Source organism: Dama dama, chromosome 11, assembly GCF_033118175.1.
Source record: "Dama dama isolate Ldn47 chromosome 11, ASM3311817v1, whole genome shotgun sequence".
NCBI lineage: Eukaryota > Metazoa > Chordata > Mammalia > Artiodactyla > Cervidae > Dama > Dama dama.
In genome coordinates, this window is record NC_083691.1 from 13,874,256 (window position 1) to 13,890,527 (window position 16,272).

General features: G+C 45.6%; 1 protein-coding gene across 1 annotated transcript in view; it reads left to right on the top strand.

Annotated features, from left to right (window-relative positions):
* Positions 1–16,272, top strand: part of TTLL11 (tubulin tyrosine ligase like 11) — a 257,284-nt gene that overhangs the window by 201,346 nt on the left and 39,666 nt on the right. Inside the window, exon 7 of the mRNA XM_061154740.1 lies at positions 11,123–11,374. Coding sequence (XP_061010723.1) covers positions 11,123–11,374 — 252 coding nt within the window. The remainder of the gene's footprint in view (positions 1–11,122; positions 11,375–16,272) is intronic.

Consider the following 16,272-nt stretch of genomic DNA (forward strand, 5'->3'; position numbering starts at 1 on the left):
GAAACAGTCATCAAAGAGACAGTTGCACAAATAACCATGTAGGTGTAATTGTGATAATGACTCTGAAGAAAAAATAATGGTGACGATGATGACAACGATGATGATGCTGTACAAAGCCTATAACGTTCTATGTAAAGGCATGGTTGATTTAACGCTGGAAATTATGGGAAGTTTTTTGGAAAGGGTGATCCAGAATCTCAGATTTGAAAGATGAGTGTTTCTCATGTGGATAATTTGGGAAAAAGCCTTTACAAAAAGAGGGAAGGATGCCTCCAGGTGGTGCTAGTGGTAAAGAACCCGCCTGCCAATGCAGGAGAGATAAGAGATGCAGGTTCGATCCCTGGGTTGGAAAGATCCCCTCGAGGAGGGCATGGCCACCCACTCCAGTAATTTTGCCTGGAGAATCCCATGGACAGAGGTGCCTGGAGGGCTTTGGTCTATAGAGTTGCAAAGAGTCAGACATGACTGAGCAACTTAGCATGCATGGATGTGAAATTTGGATGATGAGGCAGGTGAAGCAGGTGGTGATTAGACCCGCAAGGCCCAGGGCTCTCTGGCCGGGAGTAAGGCCCCGTCCAGAGCACCTAGGCAGCTCGTGTGGGCCAGGCTTATCATCTGAAAACTGTTTCTCCGGGATCCAGTGGAAAGCTAAGCACAAGTCCAGTCATTCACAAAGACAGCGGCCAACTATTTAGTGGGTTTAAAGAGGGATTCTGCAGCCCTTGGGGCAAAATGATTCTCCTCCATGCCTGCCAGTGTGGTTGGGCAAGTCTGAAGCTTCTCATTCAGAATCAGAGTTTGGGCCGCTCTGGTGTTTTAGCTCAACAGTGGTGTAGGGTTGTTGGGGTTTTTTTTTTTTTTCCCCTCTCTCTTTCTTCTTCTTTCTTCAAGGTTCTGAGCAGGAAGTCAGGAGAGCCGGGCCTGCCTTTGCTACCACCTTTCACTTGATGCCACCCCTCAAGCAAAGGACTTTGCCTGGACTTTCCAATATTATTTCAAAAGGAAACTGAGATGAGAGGATCACCAGGGTCCCTTCTATTCCTCAGCTTAACTTTTGCTTTATGTGGGGAGCAGCGAACATTTCTGTGTTCATGATTCGGTGACAGTGGTCATTGAGAGCCAGGCTCTCAGATGAAGAGCCGTCGCCCAGGGAGGTCCGGGAAAATGAGACTCACTTATGTAGGAGGGATGTATCTAGGTTCAGACCAGAGGGCAGGGGCAGCTGGACCCCGGGCCACCTGCAGTGAGATCCCGCAGACGGCCTCTGGGCAGTCTGAGGACCACAAGGACAGGCCAGTGTCTAGTTACCTGGGTTGGGGGTGGGGCAGAATGTCCAAAAGTGGTTAAAGAAATGCTCTATCCCCCTGTATTCCTGGAGGTATGTGTGGACCTCTCCCACTAAGGCTGGGGACTCGACAGTGAGCCTCCCAGATGATGACACATGGGAGATAAAGAGGCTGGTGATTATAATCTAAGTGGCGTGCATCCATTTTCTCTATAATTACATTGGTCCTATAGGTTAGGTGGCTTCCCAGGTGGCGCTAGTGGTAAAGAACCCACCTGCCAATGCAGGAGGCATAAGAGTCGAGGGTTTGATCCCTGGGTTGGGAAGATTCCCCTAGAGGAGGAAATGGCAACCCACTCCAGTATTCTTGCCTGGAGAATCCCATGGACAGAGGAGCCTGGTGGGCTATAGTCCTTGGGGTCACAAAGAGTCTGACACAACCTAAGAGACTTAGCACGCACACATAAGTTAGGTGCCACTTTTAGGTACCATTATTTTTCCCATTTTGTATAAGAGGATACTGAAGCTTTGTGATTATATGACTTGCCTAAAATGACAGAATTGGGATTCCAACGGTGCCTCGTACTATCCCCAGAGCCCACGCCCCGATTCCCCAGACCTGTGCCCATGGGGCAGAGCTGCCTGGCAGCATCTCCCCCTCTCCTTGGCCTGAGTGACCATGCATTTCACTGACTCTCACTGCCCATGCCCAAGACAAAGAAAGCCAGAGGGACCAGGGCAAAGACGCCTGCTCTGTGCAGAGGGGCAGAGCAGAGAGAGCCCTGTTGGAAAAGAATCAGATTGGGGGCGGGGGTGGTCCCTGTAAAATGAGCTGTCAAATCCTCTATCTGGAAAATGAGGGGGCTGGGCCTGGTGACCCTAAAGGCACTTCCAGCTTGGAAATAGCCCAAGTTCTGAGTCTGTGGGAAAGCGGGTATTAGACTGAGTCTACTTGTCTGTTCTTTTGTTAATTCATTGCCTGGCCCGGCAGGAGAATGCCCCTGTAGCACCCCAGCCTGGTGCCTCCGAGAATCCACCCCAAGCAGGGACGAGGACCTAGTCCGCTGCCGTTGCCACTGGGGGCCTCTGTTCATTCACCACACGGCAAAACAGTGCATCAGTGACTTGTGTGGGCCTGTGACTGTAAAACAGGGGTTGATTTGTTGGACAGTCCAAACAGAACAGCCCCATTCTGATAAGACGCTGGTTGTCACATACACTGCGGTCAGTTACAAGCAGACAGACCCACCCACCTACCCACCCCGCTGCAGCAGAATCATCTGGAGGTCTAATCATCTGTGTGTTTGATTCTGAAGAATGCAACAAGTTTGAACTAGGCTTAGACTAAGTGCCCCCGCCCCCGACCCAGTCACTCTCCCTCCTAAGTAAGTGACCTCCATCGAAAGGGAGGAGAAAATAAGATTTCATCACTGCACTGAGTTGTAACATGATGGAGTGGAAATGGCCTGGGCTTTGAACTCAAGCAGATCCTTATTCAAATATCACTCAGCCATTTAACAGCTGAGTGACCTTTGAAAAGTAGCCTAATCTCTCTGAAGCTCATTTCTGAACAGCAAAATGGAGCCGCTTATTATTATACCTAATTCATAAGGATGATTGCCAGGGTCAAATGAGATGTTACAAATAATCCACCTGACTCTCAGGTACTCAGTGCCTGATAACCCCCCGGGTGTGGAAGCAGCATAGTGCAATAGTTAGAAACAAGGACACTGCCACCTGCGTGCCTGGGTCTCTATCTGGGGTTTACAACTTATTAGTTTCTCTCTTTGTGCTGTGGTTTCTGCATCTGTAAAATGGGAATAACAATACCTTCTGCATAGGATTTTATCAAGATTAAATGATTTAGGATAGCAGTCCCTGGCACATAACCGGTATCATCACCGTTGTGTTTTGTTGTCGATGTTACACTGTGCTATGGAGGAAAGTGACTGGGGGGGGGGGGTCCAAAAGCGGCCAGGTGAGCATTCTGAGGAACATTGCATAAAGGGAAGCCAGTGGGAATAGATCCAGCATGGATCTAGGTCTTACAGGAACTGGAACATCAGCCAGATCTCTCATTAAGTCCCTCTCCTCATCAGTCTGAAACACATGCCTCACCCATCTATCGCCTTCTCTTCAAATAGGATAGCATCACCATCAAGCAAATTGAGCCTCTGTGATGGAAGAGATTTATCAAATGACAGAGCCAGGCTACATGGTAGTTACGTTTATTTTTAGTAACTTCAGCCTCCAACTCTTTAAATTAGCTGCCGGGCTAATTTAAGGGATTTCTTTGATGCATGGTTGGCAGTTTCTCCTGGAGTGTCAATGTGCATTTGAAACCCCCAAGGGGCTGAGGGGACACAACTTGGCCAAGCGGTGGGGAACGGAACCTGCCTACCTCCTTTTGTCAGTTCAGCCTCGCTGCCCACCAGGTTCTCCTGCCAAGCCACAGGATTGCCCGGGAACATGATCCAGGGCCTTCCCTCCCTTTCTGTCCCCTGTGATCAAATGCCAAATCCATCTTCTTTCACCTAGACCAGTGATTCTTAGACTTCACTCCTCATCACACTCACCCACAGGGTTTGCTGAGACAGTTTCTGAGGCCATAGGTCTGGGGCGGGGGCAAGCACGTGCATTTCTAACAAGGTCTCAGGTGATGCCGTTGCTGCTCGTCCAGGGACCATGCTTCTAAAAGCCTTCTGACCCATTCACTGACCTTGAATGTTCCAATGGCTTCCTTACATCGTCAACCCCCTGCCGCCTTGATTCAGCATGCATACCTCTGGCAGACTCGTTCTTCTCTGAACTTCTGATTTGCCACTCTTCTCCCCCAAATCCACCACAACCTTGTCATCTCCTACACTGCCAAGTCCAAGCTTGCTAGTCTTAAAATGCAAGATCTTATAAAGACCCAGACCCATGCTGGCTTCCTAATCATATTCCCACCTGCTCCCTTTCATGTGTATGACTAAGACCCCCTAAACTGACCTCCTTCCATGTGCTCCGGGTCCCATCTCTGGATGCTCACCTAGCCACTCTCACCTGGCTCAGATGTTGTTTGCGGATGGGTCTAGTCTTCCCTCTCTGGGTTACACGCTTCCGGGTAGCAAGGTGGACTGTGTCAACCTTACCTGTGTAACCCAGGCCCGTGGGACAGGTAAGAACTGGGGAAGTGGTTCATAAATGAATAAATGATTGAAGAGATGCTTCACTAAAAAAAAAAAAGGGAATTATTTCTCTGAGAGCACTCAAGCATCTTCTCTGAAACTAGCCCTTTTATTATTTACCTTCCTATTTTGTTAATTTACAAGAATATACATATATATATATATAGTTTAAACATCAGAAACATTGGTTTTATTTAAATCAAATTAGCACTAGAGTTATATAGTGAGCCTCCCTGGTGGCTTAGAGGTTAAAGTGCCTTCCTACAATACGGTAGACCTGGGTTCAATCCCTGGGTCAGGAAGATCCCCTGGAGAAGGAAATGGCAACCCACTCCAGTAATCTTGCCTGGAGAATCCCATGGACAGAGGAGCCTGGCGGGCTACAGTCCATGGGGTCGCAAAGAGTCAGACATGACTGAGCGACTTCAGTTTCAGTTTATATAGTGAGCAAAGCCTCAGGTGTGTACTGAGACAGTCCTGAGTACAAATTCCTTTTTTGGAAGTAATCTTTTTTTTTCAAAGAGTTCTGTTTATTTATTTGGCCACACCACACGGCCTGTGAGATCTTAATTCCCCAGCCAGCGATTGAACCAACCCACCCTGCATTGGAAGGCAGAGTCTTATCCACTGGATTTCGGGGCAAGTCCTTGAGGACAAATTCTGATTCCTCTATTGATTTATGGAATTGGGCAAGACTGGGCAGTATCGAGGTTCTTTGGGCCTCAGGTTCCTAATCTTTAAAATGGGACTAATTTCTAGCTACCTTGTAGAATTGTCTTGAGAAACCAATGAAATCAATATATCAAGTAAGCTGCCTGACACCGAGTGTGTGTAGTGTGTTCAGTTGCTCAGTCATGTCCAACTTTGACATCCTGTGGACTGTAGCCTGCTAGGCTCCTCTGTCCATGGAATTTCCCAGGGAAGAATACTGGAGCGGGTTGCCATTTCCTCCTCCAGGTGATCTTCCCAACCCCTCTTGCATTGGCAGGCAGATTCTTTACCACTAGCGCCACCTGGGAAGCCCCAGGAGTGGGTCTCCGATAACTACTAGTGATTTTCTTTTCAGACAGAATGGTGGTAGGGGGTTTTTCACAGGAGTTTTATTAAAGCAAATCTCCATTTTATTTGAAAAACCATAACAGATGAAACATTCCAGGATTCTTTCCCCTATTTTAATGAATCAAAGATACACCAAATTCAATTGTTTTTAAATGCCCCAAAGGACTAGTAAGCTTGATTTATATTTTCTTTACCAGTCACTTCTATTTCATAAGTCTGACTTTTCCATTAAAATGCTATTAACTAAAATCAGAATTTTACAGTATTTGTGATACCTTGGATCTCCACATGATAATTGGAATTATCTGGAGCAAAATACTATTTCTCCATGTTTTATTTCTTCCTCTGTATCAGTTGTATCTTTACTGCCTTCTTCCAGTTGAGTAAAACCCCTTCCGCCTGAATTTGTGGTTTCAAGTTCATGAAAATATCTGTGGCTTTGAGGGCCCTTTTCATCTTGAGGTTATTAATTGTGATTCAGGAAGGAAGGGCAATGGTAATCACCCAGTAAGTGCAGCAACCCTTGAAGGAAATGTGAGAAGCTGTCACGGAGAAAGCAGACTCCTTCTGGGCAGCTCTAGAGGTGGGATGGGAGGCAGGCTACAGACACTGGAGGGAGACAGCCCCTGACATGCAGTCCAGGAAATCATCCCAGCCTGAGCCGTGCCCTGGAGGTGGTGGGGTCCCCCTCAGCAGGCAACCCAAGGTCCGGTCACCACCCCAGATGAATGATCTGCCAGTCAGATGACCTACCAGTGCTAATGTCCTGTCTACCTGCGACTCATTTTTTTCCTCTAAAATGACGTCGTTGTGAAAATGCTCTGGAACTAGATAGAGGTGGTGGTTTGCATGACATTGTGCCTTGTATGCTTTAAAATGGTGAATCTGGGGACTTCCCTGGTGGTCCAGTGGTTAAGACTCCATGCTTTCAAGGCATGGGGGCGCAGTTTTGATTCCTGGTTGGGAAATAAGAGCCAGCATGTCTTGAAATAGAGCAAGAAAAATTTAAAAATAAAATGGTGAATTTTATGTTATGTGCATTAGACCACAATAAAAGAAAATAGATGACATCATTGGACAGAATGATCTCAAAGCTGTCTTTAGCTGTAATGTATAATGTTTCTGGGAGGGAGCACATGGCTTGGGGGACGTATGTCACCAGACTCTTATTTAACAAAGACAAGTCATGTAGATAATATCTGAGGGGGGAATGGCCGATTAAATTCTGGTTCAGACATAATATGGAATATTACATGGGCTTCCCAGGTGGCGCTAGTGGTAAAAAACCTGCCTGCCGATGCAAGAGACAGAAGAGACGGGTGTTCGATCCCTGGGTCGGGAAGATCCCCTGGAGGAGGGCTTGGCAACCCAATCCAGTATTCTTGCCTGGAGAATCCCATGGACAGAGGAGCCTGGTGGGCTTTAGTCCGTGGGATCACACAGAGTCGGATACAACTGAAGCGACTTAGCACACGCCTATGTCCATGAGAGGTTACGCTCATGAAAACACACTTAAGGCCACAGGAAAACATGATATAATGGTAAAGTGTAAGAAAAAGGATTTAAACTACCCCATAGTGTGATCCTAACTTATAAATACAGATTAAAAAATTAAAACATTAGTGTTTATCCCTGAATTGTGGGATTGCAAATGATTCTGATTCCTTTTACCCTTTTATACAGTTTTCAACATGCCTACAAAGAGCATAATGATTATTATAATAAAAAAAAAAAAACTACTTAAAAACAAAAAATAAATAAATAACAGTCCTCTGGGCTTTGTAACCCTCAATGTGAACCAGGATGTGCTTTGGAAAAACAGGGCAGCAAAATGGGAAGTGCCCTGGTCAGGAGAACTTAAGTGTAACTCCAGTTCACCCAGGGCAAAGAGCCCCTGCACCCTACTGGGCCTCAGTTTCTCCATCTAGAACAGGGGTATAGAAACCACTGCAGACTGCACATGTTTCGTGAAGAGCAAATGAGATCGCCAAAGTGGGACGGTTCTGTTGATTGAAGAGTTCTCAGCCCATTTTCTTTGTCATGGAGTGCATTCAAACCGTACATTTCCTTCAACAAAATCTGCTTTAACAAAAACTTAATGAGTGCTTATAAAGTCAGTGATTGCCACTTATCCAGGAATTTAAGAACTCATTTCTGGTAACGCGGCTGCTTTTTGTTCTCATCTTTCTTCTTATAACCTTAATGTGAAAACATTTTATTTCACCTGAAGAGTAACCACCTGACTTTTATTTACAGTCTTAAATTCAAGGAGGTGATGATAAAAACCAGTTTAGCTGAAGGGAAATTGCACCTACCCCACCCCCATCCTATCCCACTCCCCGCCCCCCACCCCGCCCCCCGGGAGCGAGTACTTCTCTGGAGGAATCAGGTCCCTCCCCTTTGTAGGAAGGGGCATTTGTTTCCTTGAACCATCCACACAGTTGAACTTTAGAAGGGGTTTTGAGCTGCTCTGGTTCTGCCTGTCCTGGCTTTGAGACCCACTTTGAAGGAACCATAACTTACAGGACCTTTTACTCACACCTGGGAGTTCTCTTTCAGACTTGGGCTCCTTGAACCAGCATGAACAAAAGTCCATTTTGGCAGAGTTGTCAAGTACACTGTTTCTCTATCGGACCGCTTTCCTATTTAAACGAGCCTATGGGGTAGATACAAAGCATCATAAGCTTGATATTTTATTTGACGCTTACCTTGCTATTAAAGGTGGCTCAGATGGTAAACAATCTGCCTGCAATGCGGGAGACCTGGGTTTGATCCCTGGGTCAGGAAGATCCCCTGAAGAAGGCAATGGCAACCCACTCCAGTATTCTTGCCTGGAGAATTCCATGGACAGAAGAGCCTGGCAGGCTAGAGTCCGTGGAATCGCAAAGAGTCGGACCGACTTGAGTGACTGATACTTTCACTTGCTATTAAAAGCACACTTTCCCAATGCAATGAATTCAATGAAACATTTCCCAAGCACCTAATATGTATCAAGTCCTATAGAAATAGGGTTGAATAAGATGTGGTCCTTGCCTTCAATGAGCTCACAAGATAGTGAGAGGGATTGGCACCTAAGCAAATACAGTGCAGTTGACTCGAGAAATGCAGACGTCCAAGGGACCTGAAAGACGATTTTCAATGTGGTCACGGGAACAGATGAGCTGGTTCTGAAAGTGGAGCAGAAATGTGCCAGGCAGCCAGGGCCAAGGAAGACTTCAAAGGCTGAGTCAGAAAGCAGGTACAAAGATACCAAGATAGCCTGACTTGGTGACTGATGGCATGCTTGGAAGTGGGAGCTCTGAGAATGAGGCCATTTAATAAAGAAGAGTAGAAAATGGCCTTGGTATTGATCTCTGTGCTGTGGGATGCGGCTCTTCTTTTCCTGGGTCTCTTAGCCAGTTGGGCAGTATTTATTGGCTGTGTACACCGTGCTCAGGGTGTTACTGAGACCAAGCTCATACTGCTCGCCACATGACAGGCCAATAAATAGAGAGACAAGTTGTTGGGGCAAGGAATAGCGACTTTATTCAAGAAATCAGCAGACCGAGAAGATGGTGGACTGGCATCACAAAGAGCCATCTTCCCTGAGTTAGAATTCAGGCTCCATTTATACTAAAAGGGGAGTGGCTGAAGTCCTGGTTCTGGTCAGACTCCAGAGGGGATGTGTTAATTTCTTCCTTCCTGCAGTCATTCAGAGGTGGGCCTAGTCAGGAGGTTTCCTGTGAACCTAACAAAGGTATTTTAGCTTGACGCTCATTCCATGCGAGACAGCCTTCTCAGAGATGGACTGTTATGTGTCAGTTAAGCTTATCGGCAACATCCCTTTAGTGATGGACTTGCAGCAAAAACAGTAGAACACAAAGGCTAAAGTAAAAGTAACAGATTCGATATGGAGTCAGATTTGTTCTTCCCCACTACAAGGGTTCTGTCTCTGGAATGGACACACAGGTGGAAAGGGTTATGCCTCCCCCACCCTCACCCCATCAGCTATGGGCAGGACAGGAGACAGGGAAGGAAGAGGAGCTGCAGGTGCAGAGATGGGCACTGTCTGTGGAAGGGAGCTGGGTGGTGAGCAAGCACGAGTCTCTGCCTCCAGGCCAGGCCAGAGGGTAGCAGGCTGGGGCGGCGGCAGCGGTCAAGGCCTTGAAAGGTACAGCGTGTCCAGGGCAGTGACAAGAAATGAGGAGGGCAGAGAGGAAACCGGGAAGGGGCTTGCGTGCCAGAGGGAGGCTATGCACTTGATCACACAGGCGCTCAGGAACCTCAAAGATGACCAGTGTCAGAAGTGGGCATCTCTGCCAGGTCTGTTTTAGAAGGCGGCCTCGGATACCCTGTGGAGGATGAATCTGTGGAGGATGGGAAAGGCCAGAGGCCGGAGGCCCTGTTGCCAGAGTCCAGGAGAGGACAGACATGGCTAGGGCAGTGGGGACAGTGGACTGGGTTCCAGGAAACACTAAGGAGGCCGAGAAGGCAGAGGGAGAAGGAAGGGCTGGGGTTTGTTCTGATATTCTTTCTGCTTGGGTCACTGGCAGATGGTGGTGACCTTTGAGGAGACGGGGAATGTGGATTTCGGGGGAGGGGAAATAGCCATGTGAGTGGGAGGTACCTGGGGGCGATCCTGGAGGGTAAACAGGTGATCATTGGGTCTACAGGTGAGAACATTCCAGCTAGAGGGGCATATCTGAGTGTGAGTGGCTGTGAGCTTTCTTGACTCTCAGGAAAATTTTAGGATGAAATATCCAGGCAGGAATCACAAAATCACAACACTCTAATAATTTCTTTTTTTTGTTTGTATGAGTTCCAAATAAGAAAATAGTTAAGCCAGAAAACGTAATTGTGCCTATTCCTAGAATTGGGTAACTGTTGTATCTTTGCAAATTGTTCATTGAACTGTGCCTATGGCTTCCTGCCAGCCCTCAATGAGATTTTTATATTTCCTAATTATTCAATTACTACCCATAAGTAGGAATTCGAAACCAAACCCAGACTCCTTCATAATTGAGTATTCTCTTGAATCATGAGTACAGGAAAGGAAGTTGTCCATATTGGGAAACTAAGATGGTAGAACAGAGGAAATGTATGTCTCTTGCCCTGTGGCTCTGTCCTGGGCTCAATTTTTCAGTCATGTGAACTTGGGCAGGTCACTTTTATTTTTTAACTTTTAAAAAAATGTATTTATTTCTAATTGGATAATTACAGTATTGGGTTGGTTTCTGCCATACGGCAACATGAATTAGGTATCAGGTACCATAGATATATACAGGTATGACTCTTTGGGCAGGTTGCTTCTTTGAGGTCAATTTCTGGTTTATACATATAAGAATAGTAATAATAGGGACTTCCCTGGTGGCCCATTGGCTAAGACTCTGGGCTCCCAGTGCAGGGGGCCCAGGTTCCATCTCTGGTCAGGGAACTAGATCCCACATGCTGCAACTAAGACCCACCACAACCTAATTAATTAAAGAAAAGAATAGTAATAAAACACTCCCCCCTCCTCCCACCGCCATTGCTGTAAATCTAAAGGAAAGGAGAATTTACAAGAGAAAGTGTTCTGTGTACAAACCCACTCTAAATGTTGGTTCTATCATTAACTCCTTGTTTGTTACAGGTCTCAGCTGCTAGGGAAGCCATTAGCCTCAAAAGAAAATCCTCCACACAGCGATCTGGCCAGCGCCTCACGGGGCAACGCCAACCCCGATGCCCACCTGCCCTCCATCTGCCTCAAGCAGGTGTTCCCCAAGTACGCAAAGCAGTTCAACTACCTGCGCCTGGTGGACAGGATGGCAAACCTGTTTATCCGCTTCCTGGGGATCAAGGGGACGATGAAGTTGGGACCAACAGGCTTCCGTACCTTCATCAGGTCAGTGAGACCAGCCCCCTCTGGCTGGGGTTCAGGCAGCCTGGAGACCAGCCCGACATCTGGCTGGCCCCTTCTCCCTGACTACCCCTGGGAGACTCTGTGATGCCAGATTGGGCCCCGCTGGGCTGGGATTGGCCCAGCAGCTGGCCCTGGGCCTGGCATATAGCACACTCTTGTTCGCTGAACGAATTAACGAATGCTACAGATGTGACAGCATTCACAACCTTGAGCTTGTGGTTAAAAAACAATTCTGTGCTACCCTGAGCAGGATCCTGAGACCAGAGATGAACAATTGCCCCTTGGACTCAGACAGATCTCATGCTTCCTAAACTGGGTGAAGTCCTCCCAGGGGTGCATGGCTGAGTGCTGAGCGTTTATGAAGCCACAGCAGAGAAGCAAGGCCTATCTTTCCAAAGTGTCATTTTCAGGAGAGAAAAGTTAAATAATTCAGCTGATAAATAATTTAATACATTTATTCTAGCATAAAAATAATGTGGTTATATTATGAAGTATAATACAAAATTTGCATAAAGCACAAGACGAAGAAACTATGTTTTTGCCACATCCTACAAAATAGGCCATTGCCACCTAACCTCCTAAGATTATTCATTAACTTGCCTCTACCCTCTAGGGCACTTTGAGGGCCGTACAGGAGCACTTATTAGCTGTGTGACTTTGGGTAAGTTAATGATGGTCTCTGAACTTCGATGGTCCTAGAAAATGGGGATGAAGCTACCAGGCCCTAGGATTGTATGTGATACATCTCAGAGAAACTACCTGCTAGTGTTCAGTGCTGCTGTTGTTTCTCTCATCATTGGTTTTAATATTTCTATCTAGTAACTCAAAGTCACCCTCTTCATAGTTTTATTCATGAAGGCAAATAATTAGAAGTCTGGAATTGGAAACCACTTTGTCATGTGCTTTTCTGTAAATGAATTTTATAAATTCTGACTCTAGCCCTCTGATACTCCTGATAGGATAGCATGTGGACGTATCAGCAGGAATTTTTGCCATCTCAATAAACCTGAAGTCATATTCGCACAGTGATTCTGAAAAGGACTTTGTGTTAGTTTCAGGTGGAAAGAAAGCCCAGTGGAAAGAACACAGGCTTTGGGGTTTGGCTTCAGAGCCAAGCACATTACTTAATAGCTATGTGGCTTTGAGCAAATCCCTTGTCTTCTCTGAGTCTCAGTTCCCTCATCTGTAAAATGGTAATCGTCTCTCCCGCCTCACTGGGTTGTTATGAGTTTGGGATGTATTATATCATAAAGGATCTGGCCCACTGCCTGGTTTACAGGAGCTGTTTGTGAAATGGGAGGCTTGTGGTTATTATTTCCATGAGGCAGAGGGAATTTTCAAGAAAGTCAACAGGCATGTCCTGTTATTTCCCTGAGAAAACTACCTAACGTGATACTCTCTGACTCATTTAGGAACTACATTTGACTTGTAGGAATAGATACCCATCTACAGGTGGTTTAAATAGTGAGACTAATTTTCTCTCATTTAACAGGAAGCTTGGCAGTGGGGCTTCTAGGGCTGGATGATGGCTCTGAAATATGATCAACTCCCCAATTTCTGTCTTTCTGCTTACCCATCCTGAGCATATGCTTCAAGCTTCAGAGTTGCCTTAGGGTTACAAGATGGCTGCTCAAAATCCAGCCACTATGGTCGAATACCAGGCAGGAAAAAGGAAGAAGGAAGGAAGAGCAAAAGACATCAGTCAGATGCTTCCTTTTATTTCCTAGTGTCAATACAATTCTATTAAGCTGTGAGAGAGCAGCGGAGATTTGAAAAGATTGCATACTACAAGAATCACATCTCAGTTGCCTGGGGGATGGGGTGGGGGGAGGGTCAGGCCGGAAGGATAAACAAGCCAGGGGGTGGGATCTACAAGGATGAGGAGGGCAGAACTGTGGCAAAAATAAAGGTTGTTGGGGAACAGTACCACTAGAGCTTTTGGTTTTTCTAGAGAAGCTAGAAATACCAGTTTTTATGTAAAATCTCAATGCATGTATATACAGAATGTCAGTGATTCAGAAAATTATTTGGGGTTCAGTCAAAGCGTGACTGCCCATCGAGTCCTCCAGTGTGTGACCTGTGAGAGGCTGAGGCATATATTAAGAGCACTGCTATTCTTATATACAATCTGGAAAAGGAAATTCTTGAAAAGATTTGAGAACCATTCTAGCAAAGAAGGTTCTTAAAAGGCGGGAACTGGATGATATCAGGGATATTGCTAGAACTCTGTCTCTGTGTGAGAGGCTTTATGATTCTTCCATCCCTTTGTTCTCTCTAATTAAGAGTGTTTGCATGAAAAACTTGAATACGTGATGTTAGCAACTAGTAGGTCCTGTAGCCATCTTTCCCAATCTGTGGCCGAGTACCATTAGTGGGAGCTGTGGTGACCGTGACAAGTGACGATGTTTCCAGGGGCAGAAGAGGCAGCTGGAGCAGAAGGACCCAGACAGCGAGCCCCTCTCCCTGCCCTCGGCACCTCCCCCGGCAAGTGTCCTGGGTGATTAAGGATGAAGGAAGACACGAAGAACACATTGCACGACGGTTAATACATTTCTCCTTTAAAAATGTACTAAGACATCCCAACAGCAACGTTGTCGTAAAAGGTGATCTTCTCTGCTTTCAGATTTGTATCTGAATATATTCCGTCTTGCCAGCCAAATTTGACAGCGAGCGTTTTCTCTTGCTAACAACTATTCTCTCTCTCTTTTCCACTTGGGTTTAAATTTCGCTTCATTATGAATTGATGATATTTGTGCCATATGTTAAATCGAACCAAGTGCCCTTCTCCAGAGCACCATGCTAGAGACATATTTGCTGGCTAGAGAACCTCCTCTCTGAGCTCCCACACAAATGGCAGAAGTTGAACTTGGCTTTCATCGGTCCTACCCACTCTTCCTCTCCAAGTTCCTGGAAGAGAACTGGAGGGAACAAAATAATAAACATTGCGATTGAATTTATTTCCAGTGACCATCTCTCATAATGTGTTGCATAGATCAGCAGTTTTAGGAGTGAATTATGCTAATGCAAGTCTGGCCATATTCTATTTTTCTTTTCCATCAAGAAATGAGAAATAATGAACTGTTGTCCTCTTGTCTAGAGTTAACTCTATCTAACCAGCTTGTCATGTCATTTCCTCAGGAGGCACATAACAGTAGCAAGTATCACCATGAATTAAGCACTTTTTTTTTTTTTTTAATTTCATGATAATTGCTGAGGTGTGGAGACATCTCTTTTTCTGAGAAATGGAAATGATCTGCTCCTTCAGTTTGACAGCTTTCTCTGAGGGAAATGCATTTTTGTTATTTTCCTCCCATCGCGTTCCTCGTTTGGGGGAGCTTTCTGTGTAATTCGCTAAGAACACGTTTCCCAGACGTATCCTCCATCGGAATCTGACATCAGTTGGCACAGGCTGCAGTTTCCATTTCCGCAGCCCGAAGATGAAGCGGTTTGCCAAAACCGGAGTTTATTTCTAGAAAATGGAGGCAGCTTCTCCACACCTCGAGTGTTCGCTTCACGCCCGGCCATTCTGCCTGGAGGCCCCCAACTCCGCTCCTCTGTGGCTTCTAATCCCAGGCACCTTCTAAATTAGAAAACGGCTTTCTCTTTTGCCTTTTTTTTTCCTCCTTCCGCTGCCTTTTCTCGTAAGGAGATATTAATATGCTTCCTAATGTGTAGCTGTGGTGGTGGTGGGGGGGGGGGGGGCGGTTTCTTCTCTGAGAGGCAGCAGGCTGTGTGAGAATGTTCTGGAACAGAAGTGTCAAGGGGCCCTGCCTCCCTCTCTGTCATTAACTCCTCAGTGACTTTGAAAATTTCCTGTGTTCCTGTGATGATTTCTTTCCAGTAACATCATGAGATGTTATGCCTGGGATATCAATAGCCTTTAAAAATAGATAAGTTATAAACCAAAGTTGTCTTTCCCAATCCCCACCAGCCAAGATGTTTAGATAGTGTTTATTTTTTTCTTATTTAAACAAATACTGATTATTTGTTAACTTTCACCTTACAGAAAGCTCTCCAGGAAAAAATAAGCATCTTTTCTTTCACAGAGAAGGATGAACACAAAAGAAATTCTATAAATAGGATTTTATGGAGTGGAAAAAGTTGGTTTCTAAATTTCCCATGAGATGTCAGTAGTTGTTGAGAGGAAATGGGGATGATAATTTCAAATCTTTCTAATCTTAGACTCCTAATGAACTTGAACGATTTGTGATTCTCATTCTGTGCACCCATGTTCTTCTGATTCTGGAAAGAAACGAAGAAACAAAAAAAAACCCAAAATCCTTTCTGGAAACTGGCTGTACATCATGGAGGAAGGCTGAAAGCTGTCATGTGTGCCAGGCACTGAGCTAGTCCTTAAAATAACTTTGTATGGTGAGTCACGATATCGTCATACAAATAAGGAAATTTAGATGCAGAGAGTATCAATGACCTGCTCAAGGTCACATAGCAAAGTCAAGATTCAAACTCATGTGCACTTGACTCCAAAGCTCATTTTTCCCACGTACATTTCTAGCCCATCCTTTCTTAGGAATCTTTCTGGCTTCTCATGTTACCATATTTCTTGGACTCCACTTCCACTGAAGAATTCATCCCACCTCTCATTAGTAATTTGAGGATCTGCCTCCCAGGGCATAAGGGGAAATGGTTCAAATGATCAAGAGCTACCAAGGCCTCAGGTTTTTATCCCAGACTGTGAGATGACGTCTGCCATCCAAGAGCATATCCAAGACTCATCTGGATCCAAGCTTTGTGTCACTCACTGGGCCCAGAATACCACTTACACATAGTAGACACAAAATAAATTCTGTATTGAATGGATGGATGGATGAAAAGTTCACTCCAAAGTCTTAAACCTTAGAGACATTCCCTGCTTGAGTCCA